The sequence below is a fragment of the Glarea lozoyensis genome (assembly GCF_000409485.1).
Source record: "Glarea lozoyensis ATCC 20868 chromosome Unknown GLAREA2, whole genome shotgun sequence".
Classification (NCBI taxonomy): Eukaryota; Fungi; Ascomycota; class Leotiomycetes; order Helotiales; family Helotiaceae; genus Glarea; species Glarea lozoyensis.
Window position 1 is genome coordinate 2,460,710 of NW_007360994.1, and position 19,833 is coordinate 2,480,542.

Genomic DNA, 19,833 nt, shown 5'->3' on the forward strand with positions numbered 1-19,833 from the left:
GGCTTTTGAATTGCTTCTACTCGACAGTAGTTATAACAATTGCAGCGTTTTAAAACCTAGCTAATGCGATTTTCTCGTACCGTCGTTCAGTGAGTGGGCTAAGTGGCTTTGTCACTTAGGTAGTGTGAAGGTTCATCAGTCAACAAGGTACAAATTCTGGGGAAGACAAGGCAGAAATCTGCGAAATACTAGGACTTGTCAAATTGAGAACTTGGCTATAAATTTTAAAACACATTATTCCGCAAAATTCGACTAAAATTAGCGCCAACTACGAGCGTGTGATCGAGCACGGATGCGCTACTTGTCTAGGATTTGCGAGGAAGGTTAAAATAGACATGGATAGAGCGTTATTTTATGCTTTTTATCTCATAGGATATAAAGCAGAGCAGATGTGATGCTGAAAAATGTGAAGTGAGGGAGTGTTGTCACCGAAACCAATCCCCCCACCGAATCCACCCCTATTCATTCTAAAACGCTCGAAGGTAGCGACTAGTAAAAGTTGTAGTCTAAAAAACATGACTCAACGTTTAATAATCTTTAGAAACATCAACAAATGACAAAGAAAGAGCGAAAAACACACGCACACCAGAAACGGCTTTCGTTGGTTGTTCATTCTGACGCAGTTACCGAAGTTCTAGGCGTGGGATATTGTTATTTAAAGCGCTCCTACACGAGCACCTGTATGTTTTGTATGTGTTGGTTCTGGCTTAGCAAGAATTATTTTAAGAGTGTTGGGATGGCGTCTAGGAGATGTTTCCATAAGTTGAAAGATAGGTTCGAAGTTTAGATTTGACATTCTAGCAAGCCAAAAGAGGGAAATTGTCAGTTTAGGTGGAGAAATAAATAAGAGTGAGAACTTCTCTATACATTTAACCGCCTCTGGTCTACTCTAATACGAGCATAAACCCCTCAACGCTATCTACCATCTAAACCAACAACCCAAACCCGAGTCCAATACAAATACACCTGATATTCCTAGCACCCCCAAACCAAACTCCAATCTCAACTCCTCAATTGCTCGTCCTGAAAACCCCAAAATCCCCTCATTGCCCTTTCACCCTCTTATTAAACTCCCTCGTCTCCTCCATCTCCCTCCTCATAACCTCATTAAACTCCTCCCACCCATCCAAATACAAATGATGACCCGCCTTCTGAATGATAACCACCTTCGCACTTCCATTCTCCTTCTCCTTCTCCTCAGGACTCGCATTCCGTAGTGCCTTCTCGCGCTCCTCCTTCAATTTCTGCTCCGCTGCATATCCACCCGCGATATCCATCCAGTCGTGCTCGCCATACATCAGAATCACGGGGAAGCCCGTTTCCTTTTTCGTGATGGACTGGCTGGAGGATGATGGGGTTGGGAGTTTAGTTTCTGAGGATGCTGGGATGGGTTGACGACCGACACCGTGGATGCGGCGGATTAAGGGACTGCGGGCAAAGGCGCCGGGAGCGAGGATGTATGCGAGTGCGTATTCGCCGCTACCGCGCTGGCGGAAGAGGGAGTAGGCGTAAGTGTGGAGGGATTCGGATTCTGTTTCCGGGAGGTGGGAGAAGCGGCGGGAGGTCCAGCCCGAGACTAGACGTGGGCCGAGAGGTCCTGACCAGCGGACTAAACTGAAGGGAGAGATGTTCGCGTCCCAGAGGTATGTAAGCCATTTTGGTAGCGGCCGCTTTTGAGGTTCTTCTGGTTTTCCCTTCCCGTCTGCTTTGGGTGGAGCTTTGAACAGTTTGTTGTTGTCTCCGGTGCTTGACTTGCCGTTGGGATTTACGATTTCATTTTCTTGATCTTGCATGAATTCGCTTGCCATGGTCGAATCTCCCGGTTCTGGCATGGCTGCTTGAACAGCATATGGATCTTCTGGAATTCCAACAGGTGACGCTAGCACGAGTTTGTTGAGATGTCCAGGATATTTCAGGGCGTATGCGACTGCCATGTAGCCTCCCATACTGTGTCCCAATAACGTAAATTTGTCGATCTTCTTAAGAATTCGCCATTCTTCCAGCGCATCGATGAACCAATTCTCCGCCTCTGTGATTTTGCCTTGCTGATCTTTCGCGTGGATCTTGAATGGTGGTCTGCTACTCCGTCCCATTCCCAACATGTCTAGGGCATAGATTTTCCACCCTTTTGAACGACTTAATCCCTCAAAATTCTTGTAGAAGAACCCGAGTCCTGCTCCGTATCCGTGTAACATCACCAGGTTTTCCTCCACCTCTTCTCCTGTTCTTTCCACCGAGAACTCGTTCAGTGCCCTCTGCTTTCCACTCAACTTGATCAAATTCGAATGCCATGCGCGAGGTCCATGTGGATCGTTTATCGAATTCGTCCTCACAGGAGCCGAAAGTCTGGAGGGGTCTTCATTGATCGAGACACTGGAGGGCGCAGAGGAAACTGGCGCGGATCCGGTTTGCGTGTGTGTTGGCGGTTTTTGTAGATATGGGATGAAGGAGAGGACATTATGTTCTGCGATTGCTGGTGACACGCTCGCCCACCACTGACTGATTCCTTCTTTATATCCCAAGGGGAAGTATGTGGCTTTAATCGGTTCCGGCTGACGTGTTTGTTTCGCTCGTTGCGAAGCCAACATCGGTTGCTGGCCTCGATCTGAGGAGGACGATGATTGTTGAGACGCAGACATGGTGGTGTATGTATGTCGTTCGTAGGAAGGTAGAAAGGGAATTTGGCGCAATTGAGGAAATGTGACGCGTCCTGCAAAGCTCTCCGTAGGCAGTGTTCGCAGAAGCGATGGGAGTGTCAGAGGGGAATACAATGTGAATGATTTTTTGAGAGACCAGATATTCGTCTCTCGAAGATCGAAGGAGCGAGGTGAAGTACTGTTGTTGAATCGGAGATTACGCAGATATCTTAAATTCGTAGGGCAGATGTCCGCTCACCAGCCCGCTTCCCGTCGATGACGAGGTTTGTTGTTGTGGCAAAATGGAATATCAGTCAATCTGCACCAGCCAAGTCGGGAAGATTCTGCTAGGAGAGACTGAAAAAATAAACAAAGACCCTGCAGATCTTGATGATATTATAGGGGAAAATACAATAAACTTATACCTTTGAAAGGCTTCGCATTCGTTTCTGGGCGATGTCGAGCGGAGCAGTCGGCATAACTCCGCTCCGTTTGAATGTACTGAATGTACCACCAATGGACTTACCAGCATGATAGAGTCCGAAGCATCAAGACTGCATCCACATACTTCGCATTACATATCTTGGAACCCGTCTATAGATGATAAGTGATCCTTTAATGTATGGAAGTCCGAAAAGCGTCAATGACGTATTAAATATATTTACAGCTTGATGCAGATGCCGTGGAGCTGAAAAGCTTGTGTAGGTTATTAGTCGATAGAGGTCCCGTCGACCGCGCTCGTGAAAGTCGATCATCCAACGTCAACACATGACAATTTTACAACCAGCAAACCTGACCAGTCTTACCACATCTCGATCAGACCAGAACTTGGTATTTCGTATTGGTAGATTGAAACCCCATCATGATATTTCTATAACACAAACACAACTTGCGCCATGTCAAGCCTTGACCAGATAGTCAAAGGAGCTCCTCCACCAGGAACGTCCGTCCAACCACCGCCAACAACTCCAATCACCAAAATCGAACCCACGACCAGTCTCGCCGATCCTCTCGCGAACCTCCCATCCTCACCTCCTCAAATATACCTTAACCTCCTCATCCTCGAAGCCTCCCTGCGAGCGCAATGGCTTCAGCTGCGCACCCGACGACGACAACATACATTCTTCCTGACTTTGCTGGCGATATGGATGTCTTATTTTACATACGCGCTGTTTCTTCAGCCTAGAGAAGACGGGAAAGGCGTTGGAGGTTCGGTATATTGGGTCGTGGATGTGACGGAGAAAGTGTGCTTTATTGGAGGGATAGTCACATCTGCTCTGGTCTGGGGAACGGGGACGTGGGCACGAGGCATAAAATGGCCACGAAGATGGGTATATTTGACGAATCGAGGGCTCCGTGGATTCAATTGCAAGCTGGTGGTGATCAAGCAGCCATTGTGGCGGGAGGTGCTTTCCACGATATCATTTCTATTTTCATACGGCCTGTTTTCGGGTAGCAGCGGGAGTTCATATCGTTTCGTGGGACATAACGCGTTGAAAGAATCGGAGAAAGTACAAGGAAAGAACGCTCATCACGCTCTACCAAACATCAGTGAAGACGATGAAGCTGGACACGAGGAGGATCTAGCACCAGGAGGAGACTATATCAAGCTTCTCCTCCTCCCCAAACCATTTTCCCCAAGTTTCCGAGAAAACTGGGACAACTACCGGTCCGAATACTGGGAAAAAGAAAACGAACGGCGCGCCCACCTCCGCAAAATCATGAAAGCACGCGACCGAAAACTCGCAAAAGAGCAAGGCGGATGGCTCTGGTGGACCGGCTACCGCGGCTTCAACAAAGGCAAAACACACGATCCCGAAAAACACCATACCTCTCAATCCTCCATCCACAGACACAGCTCCCTCCTCGAAAAAGACCACAAGCGTACACGTAGCAGCAGTGTCCGCGCTGGCTCTCATTCCCGAAACTCCTCGCGCAGCTCAACTCCTGTCCTTGAAGCAGAAGATGCCCAACACGCACCCAGCCATGTTCGTAGAGGTAGCAACTCCTCTGTCAATTCGGAGCGCAGGAGGAAGAAGGTCACAGCGACAGGGACGAAGGGCAAACTCTCGCCTGCGGGGTCGAGGAGTGCGACGCCCGAGGTAAGGTCGCCGCTGGCTCGCGATGGCAGTTTTACGAGCGTGAGTTCGGTGGAGTTGGATCGGCCTGGGACGCCGACGGCGGCGGGTGAGGGGGAGAAGGAGAGACTGGCGGGGGTTAGGGGGAAGAGACCTGCGGGAGAGAGGAAGGGGAGTATGGGGAAAGGGGGGAAGTAGGTAGAATATTTATGTGAACGTCTATCACCAGGTTTTGATATCTCGCTCTTGTGAATTGTTTGCCTTTGGCTGCTTCTTAGTGTTCATGTGTAATTGTACGATTCCCTCCCGTGCTCTAATGAGTTCTTTTAACATACTTGACTAAATTAACTAGTTCAAAAAGATATGCATAAGCAAAACCCAATGTTCAGTAACTCAACAAGCTACCAAGGTCTTAGCAAAATTGTACGATAACTACAGGTATAAACCACAACATACCTATGTATACCTATGGATTGTGGTACCGGAACAACTCGCGGCCCGATTCGCATAGGCATTTCCTCACGACTTCTCGAAAACGCTGGCACTTTCTTTCCGATGCAACATTCCATGAATTCCAACTACTTTTCTCTGCTCAATGCATTCTCTTACCGAGTTCCCAGCAGTGGATTGTGCGACATAGTCGTACTTCTACGGCATAGGAATCTATAGAAGACGCCCAAGATGAGCTACTCCGACAGAGGGTTTCCCAAAACAGAAACTCCTCGGCGATAAACATCTATGCTCGGAATTAACATCAAGTATAGTTGTGGGTAGACACTAACTGACAGTGTGGTATTGCCGAAATGATAGCGATACATAAGGTAATGCTTTTCGCCCAGAGAATCTGTCAGTGGGGCTTACTTGATAATTCTCTGTTCTCACTTTTTGTTGATTCCGATACTAATAAAGCCGATCTAGTGGTCTCGTTGGCTTGCCATTGCCAGTCAATCATTAATGTACAGTCGTTCTTCATTTCCTAATTGTGGCTAGATACAGGACTGGCGGGCTGTTACGACACCCAATCAGACAATGACCATGCTGCTTCTGTACCACTTTTCACTGGTCATCAACCTTGAGAAACAACTTACTTGGTGGCTACTTTCATCCGATCAACAAAATGGGAAGCAACGTGAGGTGACTGTAAGATTATAAATCTAGCTACATGTTGATATTGAGCTCGTTTGGAAAGACCGAGTGTAGTCAGCAATTTGCATGCCGCGCCAACGATATGCGAGTAAACGACTTTTGGCCGACGCGACACCCATATAAGGGTGTACTGATCCGAAGCAGATGCAAAATACCCAAATTTTGAGTATTTTCGCAGGAAGTTTTGACGTGTTCGCAAAAGCCGAAATAATCTCAACATGGCTACCGCAACAGCAGATTTTGGCATCGATGTATTCGCCAAATACAAGCCAATATCATTGGACCCCACAAACGCAAAACTTTCGGATCAGCAGAAAGAGGATCTCTTGTCCAATATATCTCTACTCAGAGATACCATTGTCTACTTCACATCATCGGGAGCCGCGAGAGGGGTCAGCGGTCACACCGGAGGTCCATATGATACAATCCCAGAACTATGTATCCTCGAGGCTTTCTTCCTCCACTCCTCCGAGAAATTCTTACCTATTGTCTACGATGAATCTGGTCATCGAGTTGCCACACAGTATCTACGAGCTGCTCTACACAAGCATCTTCCTTTTGAACATCTGCTTCATTACCGAGAAGCAAACTCGAAGCTACCTGGACATCCGGAACTTGGTTTGACACCTGGTATTCAATTCAGTTCAGGACGCCTTGGTCATATCTGGTCATTTGTCAATGGAGTTTGTATGGCTAATCCTGACAAGACGGTCTTCATGTTGGGTTCGGATGGCTCTCAACAGGAGGGGGATGATGCTGAAGCTGCTCGCTTAGCCGTTGCCCAGAACCTGAATGTGAAGATTTTGATCGATGATAACGATGTTACAATTGCTGGTCACCCATCAGATTATCTGAAAGGATATTCTTTGGCATCAACATTGGGTGGCCATGGTATGAAGGTGTTCGAGACATCCGGTGAAGATATCGACCAGCTCTATGCCGCAATTTGTGGTGCAGTCTCGCACAATGGACCAGCAGCTGTCATTGCCAAAAGAAAGATGGCACCAGGAATCAAAGGCCTCGAGGGAACCACCCACGCACACGATGTCATCCCCGTCAAAATTGCAGTCGAATACCTGGAAGAACGGGGCTACACCCAAGCCGCCGAAAAGATCAAAGCAATCACCCCCAACTCTCTCGCTTACCTCTACGAAGGCTCAACGACTGAAAAGTCAGCCAACAGAGTCATCTTCGGTGAAGCCGTCGTGAGCGTTCTCGAAGGTCTCTCAAAAGAAGAAGCCAAACGCCGCGTTATGGTAATCGACTCCGATCTCGAAGGCTCAACCGGTCTCAGCGTCATCCACCAAAAGCGCCCCGAAGTCTTCGTCTCCTCCGGCATCATGGAACGCGGTAACTTCTCCGCCGCAGCAGGATTTGGCTCGACCAAAGACAAAGTCGGGATCTTCTCTACCTTCTCCGCTTTCTGCGAGATGATCATCTCGGAAATCACGATGGCGAGGTTGAATTTCGCGAATGTGCTATGTCATTTCTCGCACTCGGGCGTTGACGAGATGGCGGATAATACGTGTCATTTCGGTATTAACACTTTCTTCGCCGATAATGCGTTGATTGATGGGGATGTCACAAGATTGTATTTCCCGGCTGATGCCACGCAGATGAGGGCGTGTGTTGCGAAGGTGTTTTGGGATCAGGGGATCCGCTTGGTTCTGTCTACGCGTGCGAAGGTTCCGTTGATTCTGAAGGAGAGGTCTCAAGAGCCGTTTTATGCCGATGGATATGAGTTTGAGCCTTGTAAAGATGAGTTTATCCGTGTTGGTACGGCGGGTTACGTCGTTGCGTTTGGCGAGATGGTATATCGTGCCATCGACGCCGTCGATAGACTTCGTGGCGAGGGCGTTGATGTCGGTCTCATCAACAAATCAACACTAAACGTAGTCGACGAGGATGCGATCAGGAAATACGGGTCTACGCCGTTCGTGCTGGTAGTGGAGTCGTTGAATCAGAAGACGGGGTTGGGCTCGAAGATGGGAACGTGGTTGTTGGAACGACAGTTGCATCCGAAGTATAAGTATATTGGGACTACGAAGGAGGGATGTGGGGGGTTGGGAGAGCAGATTTTTCATCAGGGGTTGGATCCGCAGAGTGTTGTTAAGGCTATTAGGAGTTTGCAGTAGGCATAGGTTTTGGCATAGAAATTTGTTTCATTTCTCGTGTTAGAATTGGAAGTCTTCTTTCTGCGAATCTACCATATTTCTTGTTGAACGACTTTTTCTGCTCAGTCTCCATTTTTCCATTTGATATTCCCTATTACAGATTGAAATCATCATTCAGATTTATCTTGCCTTGATAGTAGTAATTCCCATAGATTACTGCAAACAATTGGATATCTCTATGATGTTTGCAAGTTTACATTGCAGTTTCCAGTCTTTGTACCTTCATAAACACTAATAATATACTAATAATATATTTTATCTCCCAACGGAGGCTCTAGGACATTTAATGTATTTATTTTCAAGCCTATTAGGTAGCCTACTAAAATATATCATCACACCAGCCTCCCTATCTCGCCACCAAACCTCCTCATGCCCTCACTCTCCTTCCCAACCCATGCACTCAACCCCCTTCCCAATACCTAACATCAAGGCCTCCGATCCACAAGCCACTGCGCCATTCCACCGCCAAAACCGTAACCACATTCCGCATTTTGGTCTGCACTCTAGTTGAATCATTGCGATAAAACCGCTCTCGGGATCAGGCACCATGGCTTTAATCGTCTCCTGAATGATCCTGCTATACATCTCTCGAATCTTGTTCGTGAGTTCCGTCGGGGAGTGCAGGAGGTGGTCTGCTGTTATGTTGGTGGACATGGGGGGTTGTGGGTTTGGATTAGGTGATGTGTGGGTTTTCGTGAGATCTGAGGTTTTGGGAAATGGGGTGGGAGGTTTGTGGCAGGTGATGGATTAGATTTTGGAAGGGGGGGGGGGTTTCAAATGGATGTTGAATCTACTTAGAGACCATATATTAGAGAGTGTTTATCCACCGCATTTTAAAAAGCATGTGGGTCACGGCACGCATCTTAAAATCAATAGCAAACGTTTGCTCAATCAAAGCAGTGCACAGAGTGAAATCTGAATACTTCCATCACTGATTGCTGTACGGCTGTCAAATTACGAGGAAAGTTTTCACTACATTGGAACTTGTGTCAAGACAACAGACCAGGTTTTGACTTCTAAGTATATAGGTTGTATTTGCCAATCTCTTGTATTAATGGGTTGACGTATAAGATAGAGCGAAGTAATATGTTGGTAAATTAAGTTTTTATAACACTTGTTTAGCTACGAACGAATTTTTCGGTATAGTAGACGATTATAGGAGTATAAACTTTACGTTACAGCTTCATCGGCCATCTCAAAAACATTCCAGAAGCCTGAACGTAACGTCGTATTATAGAAGTGTTACTAATTATTCTACTAAACAAATACAAACACACTGAAATCTCCCCTTCTATCTTACAGAAAGAAAGAATTTTTAAATGTTGTTTGTTCAATCTATACCTAATTTGCTTTTCATATAGATTAAGCCCGGGTGTTCTATCGTCTAAATAGTATTTTAAATGACTCATATACTTTTGAAAACTTGTTGTGTACCAGCTCTCCATATGCTATCATCATTAAATAGATCCAATTTCCTGATTTGCGCAGTGTATGCCAGTCGTTCTATCATCTTTCATAGATCCTTTCAAAAGCCTCCTCAAATCCATAGAATCCTATCTACTCGCCATTCCAGCCCCACAACAGTCAGCACCCCCTTTAATAAACTAACTATGCCCGAAAGTCGAGATGCAATGGAAGCAGACCGTCACTTCACTCCCCAGCCACATTCACGGTCAGAGCTTATAAGCAAATCTCGTGAGGAGTTGTCAAGACTTGTTGAGAATTCAATCATGGCGTCTGATCCCAAGAACCATCCTTATCGAGTTAGGTCAAGGATGACGGACGCGGTGAAGATACTAGCAGTGGATTTGGCTGAGTGGATTATAAATGGTGGATCTAACGTTGTTCATTGAGTTTGGATAGTTGTGTGGATGGGTTGTTGATGATAACAGAGGTCTGGAGTTTCTGTAAAGATGGATTTGGGGAGCGATTGAAAGGGTTATCTCGTCTGGAGAATGATACAAGGGTATAGAAAAGAATAGATTCGAAGGTCATCCAGATTTTCATTCTAAGACTATTATGTGAAAGTGGGTATGTTGCTCGAGATCTGCGGAGTAGAATTCCTTTTAACTAGTCTTCATGGTAGCCAAGATTTACTAGCAAAATGCCGTTGTGGATTTTGGAGTGAAATCATTATTTGAAATTGCGAAACCCTGTTCCCTTGTTGGCTTTATCATAGTGTATGAGTGATGACAAGGAAAAATGTGAGAGTCTACCGGGTAATGAAAAATCGTTGTTGACTTCTATAATTCTCATGTTTGCACACTGGGAAAGTGTAACATCTGCAATTTTTCAAGCCAGCACGAATTAGACAAAGAGTTGCAAACAATGTATATTATGCAGTTTGGAGAGAATAACATAGCTACAAACACTACTGACGTGTGATTGTTGACTTCGTTTGACTCAGCCGACGCAGCTTTGGTTAGATGCTTTCATTTATCTAAATATAGAAACATTCCTTATCAATCAGAAACGAAGGGAAAATCATCTGCAACCACGCTTTCCAAGTATTCTCCTATGCTTGATAAGAATTCTCACAGCAACAGTAAACCAACATCATTCGAAAATCAAACACACTAAAACATGAACCAACAATCTTGGGTTTTTCAACGGCGCAAATCATGTCCGACTCACCAGCACCTCCCACCCCTCACCAGCAACTCAGTCAACTGGAAAACGATGTTGAGGTTCTTCTCTATCACATGACAGAGGAACTAGTCTCGTGTGTATTGGACGAATGCAAGGAGACTAAAGGGTTTTCCAAGACCGCAAAGATGGAGGAAAAAAGAAGTGAGATAGCGGACAGCTTGAGCGATTCAATCGTGGAGATGATGCGTGAGCGTCTTATTCCTACTGACGATTCATGAATCCGGGATTTAAAGAGCTGATAAATGGATGTTTTGATTCGTTGGGAGCCGAGATTGAGATGGACAAGATTGCAAGTGTCTTGGGAATGGTGGGCGATAATTTGAGCCTCTGAGCATTATGGAGATGTGCTTAGTTGGAAAGAAGTGCTTAAAACTTGAAGTTTTCTTTTAAGATAATAAGAGGATGATATTAAACAGATTTTATCTCATGTGAAGAGTTGATAAGCAAGAAAATATAAATCAAAGCGCTCATAGTAGGAATTTGGAGCAAAAGGTTAATCTATTATGATTTGCATCTGCAATTGTTGGAAACAAAATACCCTCAAAATGTCGTGTTTTGCTGCCAGGGCGACAGAAGACAGTTTCAAATTTGTGCTTTGAAACGCCGATGACTGCTGTATGTTTCCCCGAATAATGATTCCTACTTTGTCAAAGTCCTGAAAGAATATCAACATCGATTTGGACTAGTAATTAGCAAACATACGAAGTACAGTCATCTTTGATCCACATATTTCAGAGGTGTCGTATATTGTGCCTGCAAGCAGATGAATGGGTCTTATTCAGCAAACAATTAATTTACAAGCAAATTAAAACTATGAAAATCATGAATCAACATACAGAAATATATGATTTGTTTACTATAAGTCACTGTTTCTAGGTGGAGCCAAACACATTCTCCCCATGACCGAATCATATCCAATAGGATATAAAGACCAGCCATACCTCAGCAAGAACTCAACATAAAAGCACCAAAAGAGACGCCGCTTTTAGCATTCCTTGATATTAAAAACATTTCATCTCGAAGAAGTCGGAACGCAACAGCTCTCAACTCAATACGCAGGCTCACCCCAGTGTAAATACACAGTCCGAGAACTCAATTTCTCAATTTAATTATGTCTAACTCAGGACCCACAGCCATGCCCAAGGTGTATATCGATCAGTTGGAACCAGTAATAATTTTGGCCTCTCAAAGCATCATTGAGGAAGTAGTCACTGAAGTACTGGCGATGATCAATAGTGAATGTAGAAATGGCACTGAAGCCTTTCAGGTGGCAAAGAATGATGACACGGCCGGTTTATGTCCTAGACTTGCCGGTCTCGAAATTACTTCCTCTTCCAATAGTGATACTTCGCCATCCTCTGAAGTATTACGGCAGCCATATCCAGGAAGACCAGACCCGTATCTCCTAGACACGGACGGTCTTGCATCGAGAATGAGCGACAAGAAAATTGAGTGGGCGAACGAGATGACTTGTACGATCGTGGAAATAGTTGAGCGCTGGGCCGCTGTCTTGACAAGGGCAGGGATATGTATTTAGTGCTAAAGAAAAAAGGCTGGTGTACTATTCTTACTAGATGAGGGGGACTAAATGAATTGAACGCTATTACCCCCATCATATCTTTCCCTCCCGAAAACCAATACCACCAACAACAATGCCATCCCCCTCCCCTTCCCAAGAAAGCGAAGTCGACTACAGCACAGATTTCAGCCCAGAAGGCGCGCTACACTACATAAAGAAATTAGAAACCCAGAACAAAGAGCTGGTGGAGAAGTATAAGCAGCTTGAATTCCGCTGGATTGGTTTAGAGCGAGACTTCGACGATTTGGAAAAAAGAGCGGACAAAAGGCTTCATGAGGTTGCTAAGAGGGCAATTGAAATGACATTGGATGCGGTTAAGGGTGGGAAGAGGATTACGAGGAATACTGCGGATGGTATTATGAGGGATTTGAAGGAGGAGATGGAGTTTTAGGCGGGTGATGGTTGGAGTGTGTGATTGTGAAGTTGGTTGTGTCAATATAAGAGGGTATTTAAAAACTTAAATTTATTACCATTCTATCTATTAAATCAAGAAAATTAAAACGACCTAGTTTCAAACTCCATCATAACTCCAAAGCATGTTTTAATCCTAAATCATAAATTGAATTTCATCAGTGACTGGAAAGTTGCTTCTTTGTCATGGTCGTAGACTTTTCATGCTCATGAACCTCGACTTCTTCCTCCTCCTCCTCCTCTTCCTCCTCGACCTCGACTTCCTCATCATCATCATCGTTTTCCTCTTCTTCATCGTCCTCCTCTTCTTCATCGTCTTCCCCGTCATCATCCTCGGCATCCTCTTCGTCTTCGTCCTCGTCCTCAGCTTCTTCTTCATCTTCATCATCATCTTCGTTATCGTGGTCATGTTTTGCAGCAGCATCGTGATCATGTTTGTCTTTCGTTAATTTCTCAGCTCTGGAAGAGGTTCCTTTCTTAGATGACTTATTCGTGGGTTTGGAAGTTTTTGTAGAGTCTTCATCGTCTTCCTCGTCTTCTTCATCATTCTCATCTTCCGTAACTCCTTCATCCTCCTCAACGTGCTTATGATCATGATCATGAACCACCTTCTTTGAGCTTGAGCTCTTAGATTTAGAGGCTTTAGCAGAAGACTTCGACGACTTCTTCGCGACCAAAGCTTGTTCTTCTTCCTCTTCCTCATGTTCAGTGTCTTGTCCATCTTCTTCGTCGTTCTCCTTCTCGTCGTCTTCCTCATGCTTATGCTCATGAACCTCTTTCTTCGAGCTTGAATTCTTAGACTTGAAGCTCTTCTTAGAAGACTTCGAAGACTTCTTAGCGATCAAAGTTTGTTCTTCTTCCTCATCCTCTTCCTCTTCGGTATGTGCATCGTTTTCGTCGTCCTCATCATCACCTCCATTGTTGTGCTCCCCTTTATCCTTGGAGGCTTTCTCCTTAATGGCCTTCTTTGATGACTTGCGCTTTGGACCTCGCTTAGATTCCGAATGATCCTCAGAATCGAAGCAGCCTTCCTTGCATTTCTCTTCTCCATGCTCCCAGCAAGGACCAGATTTTGATCTCTTGGGCTTTTCCGTAACCTCGGTATCTTCGAATGCAGAAGCCATATCTTCAAGCGCCTCTTCTTCTACCTGGGATTCCGTTTCGTCGATTCCAGAGCCAACTTTCAATTCATCCTCGACATCTTCAGTTTCATCAACCTCGGACTCAATATCGCCCTGTGAATCAACGTCTTCCAGGTCCTCGCCATCCTCGGTTGCATTATCCTCGTCATCCTCCTCATCTTCATCTTCATCTTCATCCTCCTCCCCGGAAGCTGCATCTTCTTCGTCACTCTCAACGTCATCGAGCATACCAGGTCGCACGCAGACTTTACAGTCCTCGTCTTTATGCTTGAAACAAGGGCCATCCGCCATTTTCTGACACTTATCATCTGAGCAGTCTTTTTTATCGTGCGCCTCACAAGGTTTAGCGGATTTCTTCTCCTTGTCCGATTTATCCTGATCCGTGCAACCCTTCTCGCACTTCACTTTGCCATGCTTTCTGCAGCCACCCTTTTCTGGCGTACAACTCTTCTTCGGACAGTTCTTCTGCTTGTGTAACTCGCAAGGCTCCGTCGCAGGCAAAGGCAATCCATCGAGATGATCAGTGCAGCCTTTCTCGCAATCCACCTTTCCGTGCTTCCGGCAGCCGCCTTTCTCGGGGATGCAGCTTTTCTTGGGGCAATTCTTTTGTTTGTGTAACTCGCATGGTTCTGTTGCTGGCGGAGGAAGATCGTCATCCAAGTCATCAAAGCAGCCCTTGTCGCAGTCAATTTTGTCGTGCTTCTTGCAAGCTTTGTCGGCGGTTTTGCATCCTTTCTTTTTGCAGTCTTTTTCACCGTGCGCTTTGCACTTAAGGTGGTTCGTGTGTGAATCCTCGCCGTTCTGTTTTTGGGGTGAAACAGGAAAGAAGTCTTTGCAGCCTTTTTCACACTTCTGTTTTCCATGAACCTTACATCCACCTTTTTCCGGGGCGCAGCTTTTCTCCAGGCAATGTGTCTTGTCATGCTTTTTACAAGGCGCAGAAGCTGTTTGCTGATCATCTTTGTCTTCGTCCTCATCATCACTCTCGTCTGGGAAGAACTGAGAGCAAGATTCACACAGCTTCGCGCCGTGTACCTTACAGCCGCCAGCTTCCGGCTTACAGCTTCCTTCCTCGCAGTGAGGAGTATCATGTTCCTTGCAAGGTCCAGAGGCGGTGTACTTATTCTCGCCAAGCTCATCTACATCGGAGAAGGCTGTATACCCCTTTTGGCAATCCTTTTTACCATGTTTCTTGCAACCGCCAGACTCGGGTGCACATTCCTTCTGAAGGCAATGCGGAGCGTTATGCTTTTTGCACGACTCAGAAGCTGTCGTATCTGGCTCTTCAACCTCGGCATCTTCAGGAAAGAATTTAGTGCAAGACTCGCAAAGCTTCCGACCATGAACCAAACATCCACCAGACTCAGGCTTACAGCTTTTCTTGGGGCAGTGTTCAACTTTGTGTTCCTTGCATGGCCCAGAGGCTGTAAAGTCTTTGCCAGACTTATCTTCCTCATCTGATTCCCCTTCGATGTCAGACTCAATTGGGTTCCCGTCTTCATCGAATTTTGGGCCATCATATTCGTCGTCCGACTCAATTAGATCTCCATTTTGGTCGTATTCTAACTCTTCGCCAGATTCATCCTCGGAGGCTTTTTCGATGAGCTCGCCGCTCTCGTCAAACTCATCTGATTCATTTCCGTCAAGCTCATCGGCGCCTAAATGGGTACGTTTCTTCCACCATTTGTTCGTGGTTTTACTCCACGTGAGCGTCCAAGTCAGTGTTGTAGTAGTCGTACGCGTCTCGGTTATGGTGTGTGTTGTCGAAGCTTCACCGGAGGTCTTTTCTTCAAAATCATCGGCCTCATCCTGAGTCAAAGACAATTAGCATATAATAAAACCAGAAAGGTATTGTTCATTCTTACCTCATCCTCGGAGTCCTCCAGTTCCTCGATTTCATCCACATTAATTTCAACAACTTCCCCTGATTTGTTGACCCAGGAACCAGTGGACTCATCTAAGATCAACCGATTATCGTCGTCAAGTTCAAGTTCCTAGATTACAAAATCAGCATCGTATAAGAGGATGACATGCAGAACTTACGTCTTCTTCGGGATTTTCATCCCCTGATTGTTCTTCGCTCTCCGCCTCCGACTGGTTTTCAACCCACTCACCGTCAACCCATGAGCCCTCTTCGGTATCATTCTCGTACATTGGGAGCCCGTTCTCATCCAGAACCGGTTGGCCAAATGAATCTAGAAGTGGTATCCGATTTTCATCGTGCTTCTATCATCAGCAGTGATACAAAAGCAAGGAGAGTTATCCGACAAGCACTTACCTTCCCCTTAGAATTGTGAATTTCAGATGGATCAATTTTCTTTCCCTCTGCATCGCAAATCTCAACACCCTCCATCCGGACTCCGAACTCATTGCAGAACACTCCATCTTCCTTCATCCAACCTGCTACTACCTCACCTTGCTCGTTAAACATTTCGCAAGCCTTACCATTCATCTCCTTACCATCTCGATCGCACATATCTCCATCATTACTCATCCAGCCCTCAAACTTCTTACCCTCAGCGTCGAACATGGATCCACACTTGTGGTCTTCCTTGCCACGAATAGGCATCCAACCTTCAGAGAACTTCTGGGCATCGGTAAGCTCCATGAAAGAGCTGGTATGAAGGCTTTTCTCAGAAATTGACTGAGAATGAGAGATTTGACTCGTCGAATGCGATTCTTGTCGAGTCTCTGAATGTGATTGAGACATCTGCCAATGAGTTGCATTAGATACTTCATTTACACTAGATAACTGATAAACACGTACTTTTTTGCTTTGCGCTTGCTCCTCATGCTTCCCATCGCCATTCGATTCGTCTAGAATATTACTGATTTTGCCATCCTTAGTTTTGTCTTTCATTGCGAGGTTCTACACGGAACATTAGTATGCACTGGGTAAAGCCCACAAATCAAGCATATACTTACGGGTGAAGGCCCCGAATCTTTTGGAACCTTCGGGGGTTTCATCGCGCCAGTCTGAGGCGCTGGCTCCTTGGGCATTGAAGGTTCTTTAGTAAGCTTGGCAGCAGAGGGTACATTGAGCTCCTTGGGGGGTTTAGGCGCTGATGGCTGTTTCGGTATAGGGAGCGCCTTAGGCATTGGTGGTACCTTCTGTGGTTTGGGCATCGGCGGCTCTTTCTGCGGGGGTAGGGCCTTCGGCATGGGTGGTGCTTTCTGAGGTGGGACTGCTTTGGGCATGGGTGGTTCCTTTTGTGGTTTGGGTGCTGGTAAAGGCTTCGGAGGAGGAAGTGCTTTCGGCGCAAGAGGTTCTTTCTGTGGTTTAGAAGGAGGTGGAAGCTTTCGGGCAGGAGCCGCCTTTGGCATAGGAGGTGCTTTGGCTTGTGGATTTTGTTGAGTGGCTTGAGCACCTGCTTGAGGCTGGCTTGTTCCTTGCATTGGATCAACGCGTATATTTTGAGGTGCTGGTTGTTGCATAGGTGGCGAGGGTTGTGGTTTAACTGGAAAGGCACCTCGACCGATTGGCTTGAGAGGACCAGCACCTGAACCTCCTCTTTTCAATCCACCTCCCGGCTGATTCGCAGGCATACCTCCTTGGGGCAGGAGTGGTGCTGGTGCCTGCTGCTGTGGGTTTACTGGAAAGGCACCTGTTGCTTGAAGTGGTTGTCGCCCAGGACTCTGTACTTGAGTAGTCTGGCCCTGTGGTTGAAATCCGGTTGGTTGGGGTTGATTCAGTGCCTGCGCTTGCGGTGGTCCAAGTTGAGCCTGTGAAGTTGGCTGTTGCCGCTGTTGACTTTGGGCTTGGCCTTGCGGTTGTAGAGGGCCGGCTACTTGAGGCTGCTGGGGTCGAGTTTGCTGTGTATTTTGCTGACTTGTCGAATACGTCTGGTTAGCAGAGGCACTTGATTGTTGAAGCGCGGAACCCTAAACTGCATTTAGCACAATCTAACGACATATTCTCATTCGTGAACTTAATCTTACCTGTTGTACCTGTCCTTGCTGACCAGCCTGTTGTGGTGGAAACGGCATCTGTGGCTGTTGTTGGCTCGCTTGAAACGGCTGTGGTTGAGGATTATGAGGAAAAGCTTCCTGGCCTGGCAGGTTCATTACTGCCCCGATTCCAAGATCAGTTGCTACCATTCCCGGGTTCAAGGTCTGCAGTACCTTTGCCGTGGTACCTTTCATTGCTGCAATCGCGTCAAAGGTATCGCCGCTTTTGATCGTGTATTGACCAGGTCGAGCATTCATTTGACCTTGTTGCTGAATTTGACTGGCTGCGCTTGGGTATGGCTGAGGTTGTCCACTTGGTACTGGTGGAGGTTGCTGTTGAAATGAGGGATATTGCTGTGGTTGCGATACTGGAACTGGAGGTATCCCTGGATAAGGCTGCGGCTGGGGATTCTGTGTACCTGCTTGTGGTTGCTGGACTCCTTGATACGTCTGGGGAGGAGGCTGCTGGGAATTATATGGGAGTATTTGCTGTGCACTCGATTGCTGGCGTAGGACACTTGAAGCCGATTGTTGATCCATTGTCTGTATGGCGCCAGGGTATGGCATCATTGGATTTGATTGTTGAGAAGTAGAAGGAATGGGCGGCAATTGGGGGCTTAGAGCTCCAGGATATGTCAGTGGTTCGTTTTGTTGCTGACTGCTAGGCGCAGAAATAGATTGTGCTGTATTGGCACTGCCAAAACCTGGAGCACCTGGGTAAGGCATCAGCGGATTCGGTTGGCTGTTTAAATGTTGCATGCTAGAGTTTTGAGCTGCTGTCAAGCTGGTCTCGCGGTTGAAGGCCAGGGATCCTGGGTAGGGGACTGGTTGGTTCTGTTGTGGAAATGACGGTGCCAGCTGTGGAGGGGCAAATCCGCCTTTATAGAGGGGCGACGCACCTCGACTGGGTGGAAATGGTTGCTGTTGAGTGGCTTGGTAACTCTGCGTCGAGCCATAGTTTTGGGAAGTCCCCAAGTATGATGATTTGTTCTGTCCATCTGCGGGTGGTGGTGCTAAGGGATCAAAGAGTGATATTGATGGCCCTTGGCCTTGCCAGTTTGGAGGCGGAGGGCCCTCACCTAGCCATCTGTCTATCTTACTCGTAGTTTCCTTGATTTCTGACTTCGCCTCAAACTTCAGCCGGCTGAGAATCGAGGAGCCAATTCCATCATCGCTACTGTCACTTCCTCTCCGATAAGGATAGTACCCCTAAGACCTGTATTAGATGTGGTATTTCCTTAAACATAGAGGATAACCCACTCCTTTTCCTGGATATTGTGCTGGTCCCCCAGGGTATGGTGCTTGCGTTGGTGGGCCACCTGGATATGAAGATGGTGGCGCACCCGGATAGTTAGGTGGCCTCGACATGACTTGCGATGCTTCGTCTGATGTCGATAGAGGATGAGGGAGCCCTTGATTTGGCGGAATGTAGGGAGGCAGATTCGCTGAAAATTTATTGTTAGAGAGGTGGAAATTATATAGTGTTAGTAGAGGGAGAACTCAGAAGTGTATACCATATGAGTGACCCTGGTCGTTCATCTTTGCTGACTTGTTCAAATGTAATACCCAGCGGCTGAAGGGGTATTCAAAGCGACGAATTTGTCAATTCACCAAGATGTTGAAGACGGAAAGGTATTTGGGAAGAAACACACCGAGACGGGTGCTCAACTAAGCGGGAAAGAATAGCTGTATCATTCCTTCATGCCCCTCCATCAGAAATCAAGCATCAGACGTGGTCCCACCAGGGCCACCACCGCCATCAGTTAAAGCGAATCAGCCTCAATCTGAGCTGAGAAGGGTATTCAATAGGATACGAATCTCTAAAAAGAGGATTACCGGGTATGTGTGCTTACTGTTCTCCACAATTATGTATGAATGCGCGTGCTCGGCTTTGTCAACCATATCCTCATGTCAGATAGCCGACCTCACCAGAGCTGAAGCTCAATTCGTGCGTGACTGGCGAAGATCTTTCTCAGAACTTTGCTGATGTCGAATATTTGAGCTCCCAAACAAATTCTAGAAGGCGACAGATGAGATATATATAAAGCATATCGCCCCCCAAATCTCAAC

At 46.4% G+C, this 19,833-nt stretch overlaps 7 protein-coding genes across 7 annotated transcripts; 5 read left to right on the forward strand and 2 right to left on the reverse strand.

Annotated features, from left to right (window-relative positions):
• Window positions 1-1,043: 1,043 nt before the first annotated feature.
• GLAREA_04134 (alpha/beta-Hydrolase) lies at window positions 1,044-2,639 on the reverse strand (the record flags this gene model as incomplete). Its single annotated transcript, XM_008084387.1, has 1 exon — window positions 1,044-2,639. The coding sequence occupies one exon, from the start codon at window positions 2,637-2,639 to the stop codon at window positions 1,044-1,046; it is 1,596 nt and encodes a 531-aa protein (XP_008082578.1).
• An 893-nt stretch (window positions 2,640-3,532) lies between these two features.
• On the forward strand, window positions 3,533-4,912 carry GLAREA_04135 (uncharacterized protein; the record flags this gene model as incomplete). Its single annotated transcript, XM_008084388.1, has 1 exon — window positions 3,533-4,912. The coding sequence occupies one exon, from the start codon at window positions 3,533-3,535 to the stop codon at window positions 4,910-4,912; it is 1,380 nt and encodes a 459-aa protein (XP_008082579.1).
• Window positions 4,913-6,078: 1,166 nt separating this feature from the next.
• On the forward strand, window positions 6,079-7,995 carry GLAREA_04136 (thiamine diphosphate-binding fold (THDP-binding); the record flags this gene model as incomplete). Its single annotated transcript, XM_008084389.1, has 1 exon — window positions 6,079-7,995. One exon carries the CDS (start codon window positions 6,079-6,081, stop codon window positions 7,993-7,995), a length of 1,917 nt encoding a protein of 638 aa, XP_008082580.1.
• A 2,660-nt stretch (window positions 7,996-10,655) lies between these two features.
• GLAREA_04137 (uncharacterized protein) lies at window positions 10,656-11,014 on the forward strand (the record flags this gene model as incomplete). The annotated part of the gene is made up of 2 exons (XM_008084390.1): window positions 10,656-10,869; window positions 10,917-11,014. 2 exons carry the CDS (start codon window positions 10,656-10,658, stop codon window positions 11,012-11,014), a joined length of 312 nt encoding a protein of 103 aa, XP_008082581.1.
• A 780-nt stretch (window positions 11,015-11,794) lies between these two features.
• Window positions 11,795-12,220, forward strand: GLAREA_04138 (uncharacterized protein; the record flags this gene model as incomplete). The annotated part of the gene is made up of 1 exon (XM_008084391.1): window positions 11,795-12,220. The coding sequence occupies one exon, from the start codon at window positions 11,795-11,797 to the stop codon at window positions 12,218-12,220; it is 426 nt and encodes a 141-aa protein (XP_008082582.1).
• Window positions 12,221-12,335: 115 nt separating this feature from the next.
• Window positions 12,336-12,653, forward strand: GLAREA_04139 (uncharacterized protein; the record flags this gene model as incomplete). Its single annotated transcript, XM_008084392.1, has 1 exon — window positions 12,336-12,653. The coding sequence occupies one exon, from the start codon at window positions 12,336-12,338 to the stop codon at window positions 12,651-12,653; it is 318 nt and encodes a 105-aa protein (XP_008082583.1).
• Window positions 12,654-12,831: 178 nt separating this feature from the next.
• On the reverse strand, window positions 12,832-19,302 carry GLAREA_04140 (uncharacterized protein; the record flags this gene model as incomplete). Its single annotated transcript, XM_008084393.1, has 9 exons — window positions 12,832-15,624; window positions 15,681-15,809; window positions 15,859-16,038; window positions 16,094-16,525; window positions 16,583-16,684; window positions 16,741-17,697; window positions 17,755-18,972; window positions 19,024-19,208; window positions 19,290-19,302. 9 exons carry the CDS (start codon window positions 19,300-19,302, stop codon window positions 12,832-12,834), a joined length of 6,009 nt encoding a protein of 2,002 aa, XP_008082584.1.
• Between the last annotated feature and the right edge of the window lie 531 nt (window positions 19,303-19,833).